General features: G+C 41.0%; 1 protein-coding gene across 1 annotated transcript; it reads right to left on the reverse strand.

Moving 5' to 3' along the window:
* Nucleotides 1–8,015: 8,015 nt before the first annotated feature.
* LOC118999086 (platelet factor 4-like) lies at nucleotides 8,016–9,332 on the reverse strand. The gene is made up of 3 exons (XM_037063425.1): nucleotides 9,053–9,332; nucleotides 8,613–8,739; nucleotides 8,016–8,478 (listed from the first exon to the last, which is right to left on the reverse strand). Exons 1-3 carry the CDS (start codon nucleotides 9,144–9,146, stop codon nucleotides 8,376–8,378), a joined length of 324 nt encoding a protein of 107 aa, XP_036919320.1. The 5' UTR covers nucleotides 9,147–9,332; the 3' UTR covers nucleotides 8,016–8,375.
* Between the last annotated feature and the right edge of the window lie 785 nt (nucleotides 9,333–10,117).

The raw sequence follows: 10,117 nt of genomic DNA on the forward strand, positions 1-10,117 counted from the left end.
ACAACTTTCATCTCCATTTCCCTAAAATTATCTAATGACTCAGTTCGGTGGGAATAAAAGTGAAGATTTCGAAACATGACATTAAATTCTTGGATCAATCTATCCCTACAAGCCAAGGACATGAGTGTGTATCAGGAACAGGATGCTACTAAGGTGAGTGGGTAGGGGTTCCCATTACAGAAAAACAAGACCAAGTGAACAGAGGCATGAAAGCTTGAAGCAGTGTGGTATGACACAGAAATAAAAGTAAGTTATTTATTTTTTTTAACCTGGAGTCCCACACTGAGGCAGGGAGTGTAGAGAGACCGAGCAGAAGGAGAGGCATGGCCCAGTCACCAGAAGCTCCTGCTTGTTAGTCAGGAGCCATTTCAAATGCCAAGTCCACCAGAAAGCCCATAACTCCATCCCAGTTGTTACCTGGTCCCTTGGACACAGGTCCCATGGCTGGGGACGATTAGCTGACACACTCCCATGCAGAATGATGTACTCAGCAAGGGAGACAACATTTCTCCCTTCATTTGCATTGCCCACCTCCTAGATATATCTGGCTCATACAAAGCATTCAACATATGTTCATTGAAACAATGCCACAGGAAATCGTTTCAGACCACTGTTTCCTGTAACCAATGTGTCCCGAGATCAGGACTCCAGGAAATTGTCCTTGAAGGATTGCAACAGCCTAAACTGTCCTTACTTTCTTGTTTCAGTTTTGACTACTCAGCATGAATAAATCCTCTGAGCAAGTGTAGGGTGAGCCCAGATGAACCAGAGTTTGGATTGTGTGTAAGTAAGGGCTGGAGAAGACTATTCTACCTGGGACAGTCAGAGAAATGACTCTGAACAAGGTCCCTAAAAAGTTCTGAGGCCAAGGTCCGTCAAAGAACACAACTGTAGCCTACACATACACTCAAAGCCAGAGCACCTGAGATGCTCAGGTATAAAACAAAATGGCAGCCGAGTCGGGAGTAAAGCGAAGAAAGTCCCGGTTGACTTCCACAAATGGAGTTGGAGCACGTTTTCCCTTTGTGGACTGTCTGCCTTATGGTGGGTAGGAGGACCCAGCTAGTTAGGTACAAGGTCTGGGCAGAAAGAGAGGGACTAACGGCTATTCATCCCATACCTTTTAAAAATTTATTTATGTGTGTAAGGCAAACTGATAGGTGTAGTAGGAGGTGTAAGTTGGATAAAGTCAAAATTTAATATAAAATTTTTCCTTTAGCCTGTCTACTTACTTCTGCAATGCTAGATTATTTATTTTTCTGTTCCTAGCATGATGATATAATGACGTGATCAGCCTGCAAATATTTTAAATTATTAAATTAACATTGAGAACCATTTGCTATATTAGCTCTGAGCAGGTGTCTTTAATTTTTATTGGTTTTTAAAAATATTTTTATAAATGGCCTTTTATCTCTAGTTTCTTAAAATTGTTTCCTGAATTTTCTGAGAAGTGGTACTCACTAAACAAATGACCTCATGACCATGTAATATAACAGGAGGAAATTCAGAATTGCCAAAATTGCAAAAAAATAAGGAAATGAAAAAAAACTCTTCTTAGAAATAATCACATAAGAAATTTGTACTGGAGATGAAAACAGTATTATGGCATTATGATTTATGCAAACAAAGTTTAGGAAGTTGAGAGATGAGTGTGTAAACTGTGGAAGAAAATGGAATGCAAAGCATAAAGAAACAAATTTCAACTAGAAAAATTATGAATAATTATAAAAACTTGATATTGAGCATAATGTTAGCAGTATTTTCTAATGCTCATTATCTCTTAATTTTCTGGCCAGAAATATATTTGTTTTTAAATTTTCTTTCTAGGCTCTGTTCATATACTCAGGTAATCTTGGAGGCAGAGAATTTGAAGTGATATTTATTTCAAAGGGGTGGTTGTGCAAGGGTATAACTGAGCTACACTGACTGCCATTTCTAAAGTAGTTGAGAACATTAAAGAAATATGAAATCCAATTAGATATGTTGAAAATGGAGAAAGAATGACTTGGGTGTGTGCATTTTACATGTGTGTATGTTACACATCAAATATTAATATCCACAATCAAATAACATTTAATGAGCACGTATTATAGCCTATGTGTGATTGCTGAGGGACAGGGGCTGAGAAATGGAGAGAGGTGAGGGAAACTCCTAACAGATTCTTTAATATTACAGATGTGACTCCAACTAAAACTCATACAAAGCACTACTGGGACAAATGGCATGAGTGTGTTATAATATCTATGAATAATTCAATGCAGTCTCTGAGCCTGACAATGTCAAGAGCTGAGAATGCAGTCTTTAATCAGCTTTCTGCTGGCTAGGTGCGGTATCCAGCACCCCACTGCTTCACAAGCTAACCACGTTATCGTTTCCTTCCATGTAGTTAATCCTTCCTTTGTCCGTCCTTTTTCTGGAAGTTGGGATAAAAAGAGGTTAATAGGCATGATCTTTGTTCCCTTATCTAAAGGAGGAAAACAAACTAATCATTACAGGTCAGTTTAATCATATTCTGTGAAGGTTCATATAGATTGCTTTATTCTTTATTCCCCAATAGAGTCTACTTTTATCTCCAGTTTACTGAAATAAAAAAAGACTGAATCTCCAAACACAGCTGGTCAGTAAGAGCTGATCGGTCATTCCACCTCTGCTTGATGACTGTTCTGCTTTCAACTTTTACTGCTTCCCCCAACAAGGCAGCTAATAATAGCAAAATCCCCATGTTGTGCTTGCTCCCTCAATGCAATAAATATTTGACAATGTTACATCAAAGTTCATTTCTTTTTCTTGTTTTCTTCCATAGATAGACAGTTAAGCCAGGCTCTTAATCACCAGAGTTCCTGTGTATTTTAAAAGCTTATAGATTTGCCAGTTGATAAACATTGTGGTTGTACTATTTGACTTTCTTTCAGTTGTCACCGTGAACAGACAATACAGCTTTGTGTCCATTATGGTAAACATCTTTCTTCCTTAACTAGTTATCAGTACCCAAGCTTTGAGCTGCTGTTCTGTGTGGAGGGACGGTCTGGCTTGTTGCCTGTGGCCTTAATGAATTGCTTCCCAGCTCAAGGATGGTGGCCACCACTGTTTGTAAATATATGTTCTGGGGTTAAAACTCTGAAGAAAGGGAAGAAGAGTAACTTGTATTTATTTGATTTTAATTCTGAGTCAGACACATGCTGGGTTCAATGATAAAAGATTTGTTCCTTTCCAGAGCCCCATGAGGTGGATAATACTGCCTTTGGTTGGCAGATGAGGAAACCAAGGAGGCTCAGGGTCACACAGAGTAAAAATTGAGATGTGGCCCAAGATTATCTTGTTCAATAACCCAGTGGGCTAAAGCCGGAAACTACAGAGATAAAGAAAAGAGCTATAGGGGAAGAAGAAATAATTATAAACGCATGCATTGAATTTACTGAGTGTGTTTGCTTTTTCCAAGTCCTCCTAGGAAGCAATATATTTTCAACCCTCAAACAAGTTTGTATGAAACCCCAAACTGGGATGTGCAAGGCTGAAGCTGAGTGGCCAGTGAGTATAAATAAGAGCCCAGACCAGTAACAGATGCAGATTCTCAACAATCCAGACAACATCCTACTTGCTGCTACATTTTCCCCTCAAAAGCTGCTCCTCATGGGATTCCTAAAAGCTCCAACCCCAGGTCAGGTCTTGAGGTTGAGACTGAAGGTAGACTACAGGTGGAGGGATTTAACTATCTCCATTTGTCCTTAACATCCTGCCCCTATGGGCTCCCTAAGTATCCTGGGAAACACTAATTAGAGTGTGGACTGCAACATAGAATGTTAAAACTTGACACTTTAGTGAAAGAACTAGAACAATGTTTTCAACCTACAAGTTATGATTCAGTAGTGGGTTATGAAATTAATGTATAAAGGCTTATAGCCATTTTTTAAAAGTGGATAAAGTAAGATAAGCTAATAATACAGAAAATAAAATATCAGAACACGCTGTACAAAGCAAGTATAAGTATTATGTTATGAGCTTGTTTGGGGGGTATGTGTGTGTAAATACATATACACATGCATGTATATATATATGTAAAGACACAGTGACTACACTTAGTATTTATACGTGTGTAAGTAAACGCTTTCTTTGGCCAGAGAAAAACTTATTTTATTACCCCAAATTGGGACAAGAAATGCTCCCTAACTAATGTCAATTCAGTGAAGTCATTAATAAGTGTTTCCTTAATGAGGGTTTATAATAGTATTTTACCAAAAATTAGTAATTCACCTGAAAACCGTATTGTCAGGGCCCAGGGGAAGCTGACCCCAAGTACCCCATAATGGCATATTGATTATTTAGAGCAAAAGTCACTTGAGGAACAGCAAAAGCATGAAGAACTCTCTGGCTCCCCTCTCTTCCCTCAAAAACAGAAAATATAGCTCTACAACAGGTGTTCTCCCCGCTCCTGAAAAACTGAGAGGTAACCTTATCACAAAAGTTATAAAATCCAGAGTCAAAAAAAGCATCTTTAAACAAATATTGTAACACCCAAGCTTTGTGTAGGTTCCTCATGAACAAATACCCAACCCAGCTTAAACTCCCTTCTAATGAGCACTTTTTTTGTCTTGTTGATTTCTCATTAATTTATTGTTTCTTTGCCTGAAAAGTATAAAAAGGTCCTAGTTCAATCATTTCTTTGAGCCTCATTTCATGATGTCAGCATCAAGTTGTGTTTCCCCCAATGTGCACATATTAAACTGTTTTTCATCTGTTAATCAAGTCTTCTGTCCATTTTCTTATTTTATCACTGGTCCAGCCATAAGAACCCAAAAAGATTAAAGTGGGAGAATTCTCTCCCATTCCCCAACAATATTAAATGACTAGTATTTTCAAAAAGGAAAAGGACATTTTTGAGTAGAGAAATTAGTTTTTCAAGTTTCCTTTTTATTTTCTCTGTATTTTATCTCTCATGAGCATGTATTTGTTGTCTTTCATAATGAGAACAAATATATATATATATATATATATATATATCCTAAAAACCAACTAAACCCTCACTGATCTACACACTGAAGAAAAGGAAAAAAGAACAAAAAGCAGAAAAATGAGGTACAGCTTCCAAGAATGAAATAACTTAGGTGGTTCTGTTTTTGATGGGGTACTTGACTATGCAGTTAAGTGCCTAGTTTCTGAACATTTTCTGGCAATTGCTTCACATCATCCAAAAAATAAAAACAAATAAGTTGAAGTACATTCAATCTTTATCACTCCATAAATGTTTATAACAGCAGGCAGCTACAGTAAACTATGTCTGACTTGGCCATTTCCCAGCAGGAATGTCCTCTCCGTATCCCATTGCTGATAAAGGTGCAGTTTGAAAGTGCTCTTTAGCCAAGGTAATTCTGAAGGGAGGATATACGTACAAAGCACCAGCATTAAGTTGACATGGAAAGTTTTGTCTTGGTCCTTTGGCCCTTTGAGTCATACCAAGGTGTGTTATTTGAGACAGGCAGTAAAAGGAAAATAAGTGAAAAATATTGTATCACCCACACTCCATTTTCAATGCTTTGTCACCCAAAGTTCATTTGATTTGAGAAAAGGTTATTGCCATTGCAGCCTTTTTTTTGCTATTTATCACCAAGAATAACTCTGTTAAATGACTTATTCAATTGACTCATTTTGACTTACTCCAAAATGACTGAAATAGTGCATTGAGAGCAACTGAGAGCAATAATAATAACTAAGAGAGGCTAATTTCTAGCACAGACTGTGTATGAGGAACTATACCAAGAGTTCCACACACATCATCTATGTAGCCCTCACAGTAATCTCTAAAGCAGACACTCATATGTTCCCACTTTACAGATGAGGAAACTAAGCCACAGAAGCAAAGTGGCTGGGGCACAGACTTGAGAGCCATGCTCAGGACTTTGGACCTTGAAGATTTTATGCTGGGAAGTAGCTGTGTTTTGAAAAGACAATTCAGATAACTATGCATAAGGTGAATTGAAAGTGTAAACATCAAATGGACAAAACTGGTTGGGGGACCATCCCTATAGACACTCCAGCTCAGAGGAACAATGACCATGCTGAGCACTTGCTAATCTTGTGTCCTTCTAATTATTTTTCATGTTGGGGTAGTTTTATTCTCCCCTTTTGTCTCCCTGGCAAATTGCTACTCCACCTTCCAGAGCTGGTTTAAGGAACAGTTCCTCCATGAGTAACTAGCTAACGTGCCGCTAGCCCGTGTGAAAAGGCAATGCAGCGTGGAAGCAAGAGCAGGGAGTTGGGGGTCAGACTAACTCATGCAGCCTCTAACACACTGTGGCCTTGGGAACGCTCTTAACCTTTTGAGATCATCTCAACGCCACAGTGTGAATAATACTACCTACCAGGCATAGTGGGTGTGGAAATTTAGACAATAGGTACTGTGGTACTTCAAAGCCTCTACAGATGATGTTTCATTAAGTTATCTGTCATTGCCCGCTCTCTTCACCTCCCATGGAAACTAGATTCTACCATTCTGCATTCTTTCTTAACAGTTCAGTTCCTCCTCTACACAAACATTACCACATTAGGTTGAAATGGCATTAGCTCATGAGTGAAGGTCTGTAGTTTTCTGCTGCCTCAGCTAGATTTCTGCTGAATAATGACCCCTCCCCCCTGAGCTTTCCATGCTGTGATCCCTGGAACCTGTGAAAATATTGCCTTGTATGGCAAAAAAAGGCTTCTCGTGTGTGTTAAGGATCATAGGATGGAAACATTATCCTGGACTATGCCAGTGGGCCCAACATAATCACCAGAGTGCTTTTCAGAGGCAGGCAGGGTATAAAAATAAGAGAGTTGGAAATGACAGGTTGGAAAGACATAGGAAGGGGCATGTGTTGCAACCAGTCAAGGCCAGGCAGATCCATTCTTGCCTCCAGTAGACAGAAGAAAGTGTGTGGAGCCATGGTGATGCTTGACATGCCTTTATTTGCAGGTGGGAGACTACTCATGCCACAAGCTGCATGCCCTCTAGTGGGAAGCCCCTACCTATGTAAGTACTAGAGGGGAGCAAAGCCAGAACACTGCCAAAACCTAACCTAACCTAACCTAACCTAACCTTACCTAAACCTAACATAGTTCTGTGCATGTGAGCCCACCTTATGCTATGGGAAGAGCTAATCGGACCCAGTCTCAAGGATATGAGAACACTGGCTATCAGGCCCCTTCAAGGCCATGGGAAAACTGCTCCTCTTAGTTACCCAGACACCTGGGTGAGGAAGCCAGACCGCCTCCACTTACCCTACAGGGACAGAAGCTGAGGACTGCAGGTCACCTCTAGAAGCTGAGAAAGACAAGGAAATAGATTTTCCCCTGGGGCTTCCAGAAGGAACGCAGCTCTGAGGACATTTTGAGTTTAGCTCACATGACCAAATTTGGACTTGTGACTTCCATAACTGTAAGATAATAACTCTTTGTTGTTTAAGCCATTGAGTTTGTGGTAGTTGATTATAGAAGCAATAGAAAACTAACACACCCATCTTGCAACACTGTCCTTTCTCTTCAAAGTATAGTAGTGTCTTCCTAACGCATGAGTGAAAACACAACCTTGCATCTCTCCAGGTTGTCACAGCTGTTTAACATATGATCTCCATATTTCCAGTGTTAAGGGATTCATAGAAATGAAAATAAGGTTTCACTGAACCTGAGAATACTGAGGGGAAAATCTATGCAAAGCATTTGCATACTTACAGCAATGCTCGTGGTATACAAATGGAATATAATCAATTCCCTAGGTTTGCCAAATGCAGGCAGTAATGTGGATGTGAGAACTGTTCTTAATATTTCATTTTTGTGAAATGTCAACATTATCAATGATCACTAAAGAGTAAAATATTGTAATATCATTCTCTGGAGAATATCAATATATTTCCATTGAGCAGTAGAGATTCTGGTTTTATTTTTATTAAGTGTCTATTGCTGGGTAGGGGTAGAGTATAAATCTCAAAGAGATAAAAGCAGAGTCTAATTTATTTAATGTTTTTTAGAAAGCAGCCCAGTAAAGCTTAAATGCTATTCATATTTATTGACATAAAAAATTATAGCATTAATATGTAAATAAGCAGCTCATAGTAATGTAACCATGTAAATATGCAAATATGTCTCAGACAACATACAACACCAAGCAAAACCAGTGTTTATTAAACCAAGTCTTCCTTCCTAAATATTTTTGCTTAAAATTCTGAAGATTTTTTCTTATATAATATTAAGATGCTTAGCTCAATTACAAAATATTTTGAATATACCATAATGCGATTGATTTTCTTTATTTAGAATTTGAAGGATAATAAAACATCAGACTTTTCGGCAAATAGATTGAAAATGGGGGGAGGGAGCAAAATACATTATACAGAAAATGTGCAGATTTAGTCAGCTAGTAGCTTACTTTCCGTAAGTTTCTTGATTATTCTCCTGTAAATGGGGGCGTGAGGGTCCAGGCAAATCTTCTTCCCTTTCTTCAGCGTGGCTCTGCCGGGGAAAGGAGAAGAGGACAGACCCTCAGTTGCTGAGTTTGAACACAGGATTAGGCTCTGGGTGGAGGGGCAAAAGGCAAAGGCGGAGGAGGCAGAGGGTGGGCCCAGGAAGTAAGTTCAAGGACTCACATCATTTGGGAGGTGGGGCAGTGGGGTCCAGCTCGGATCACCTCCAGGCTGATGATGTGCTTGGGATGGACTCGGGAGGTGGTGTTCACACACATGCACTGCAGATCCCCCTCTCCTTCTTCAGGTTCTCCTGGGAAAGGGGCGGTGGGGGAGGGGAGCCGGGAGAGTCAGAGAGGGAGTGGTGACTCCCAGAATATCTCCGTAGGGATCTCACTGGGTTCGGCCTTCATTTCCTTGTCCACAAACCTCAGAAAGAAGTATTGTCTAGGTGGTGAAGTGCTCGGAACAGCGCTTGGCACAGTGCCTGCACACACCCAACCTGTGGTCAGTGAAGCCGAATGGATATCAAAGGCGTTTACAGACTCCACTGCAGCCCCGGGAGTTCCTGGCCCCTCTCCCCAATGCCACCCGGGCCCTCCACGTCTTGCTTCTGTTCTCACCGCTGGTGCCGGCGACCACACCTGGAAGGAGCAGCAGCCCTAGGAGCAGCAGCCCGGGGTTAGGGAAGGCGCAGGAACCCACTCTGAGGTTCATGTTGCCGAGGTGCCAACAGGAGACCAGGGTTCAAGGGCAGTCCGAGCCGGCGTTGGTGCAGACCAGTGCTTCGGGGACTCTCCAGGCCCGTTTTATCCCCAGTGTCCGTCCGGTCCGGAAGCCTGGTGGAGGGTGAAGAGCTGCAGTGCCTTCGCCCACAAGAGTTGGGCTCTGGCCAGCCAAGATTAGGGGAACAGAAAAAAAGCCTGGGTCATCTGTCTTGGCTGCAAGCCAGTAGCAGGATACACACCCCAACCCGTTTTCATATACATGCATATTTGTGGAATTAGAAATGGCACTTGAACCTTATACAAGATATGTTCTTTGTTATGTGTAACAGTAGACTTCCTTGTAACCACCCCATTGCAACGTACACAGCGTGTACCTTCAAGACAGTTTCTGTGCCCTCCCCAATTTCCAGTTAGTTGCCTTAAAAAGAACTGCTCATCTGCTCCCCCCTATCCTGTTGATTACCACTGAGTTGAGTTTAGTGTCTCTCTGTGTTACAGGTGTATAGTTTGTAATTATTTTCTGCTACTAAAAGGTTGAATTTGATCTCTAGGTGATGACTTAGTTCTGAATTTCTCCTGATTGTGAAAGGATTCCTCTGTTTCTTGCATGGGATTCACCAGCTCAGCACCCAGTATACTCTAGGAAGCAAGGTCTATCACCCTCACTGATCCTCTTAGTCTGAGAAAGAACTGTGAAAGTACTTTTGAATGCACTCTTTTTGTAAAACTTGGTGCCTGGAAGTTTCTTCATTCTGCTCATCCAAGAAGAGAGGTGAAGAAGGAGAATTTCCAGGGCACATCTTCCAGCGCCTGCTGGTGCTTGGGCTAGTCCCAGGGACAGTGTGAGCTGGGCTGCACTGTTAGCAGGGGCAGTGGAGCTCTCAGGGCACTGAGCACCTGGGAGTTGTGTGGGAGAGAGAGGGTGGAGGATACGCATCAGAGTCCTGCACAGGAAAGGTC

This window comes from Sturnira hondurensis, unplaced genomic scaffold, assembly GCF_014824575.4.
Source record: "Sturnira hondurensis isolate 20B ecotype Veracruz unplaced genomic scaffold, ASM1482457v3 Scaffold0014584, whole genome shotgun sequence".
Taxonomy (NCBI): domain Eukaryota; kingdom Metazoa; phylum Chordata; class Mammalia; order Chiroptera; family Phyllostomidae; genus Sturnira; species Sturnira hondurensis.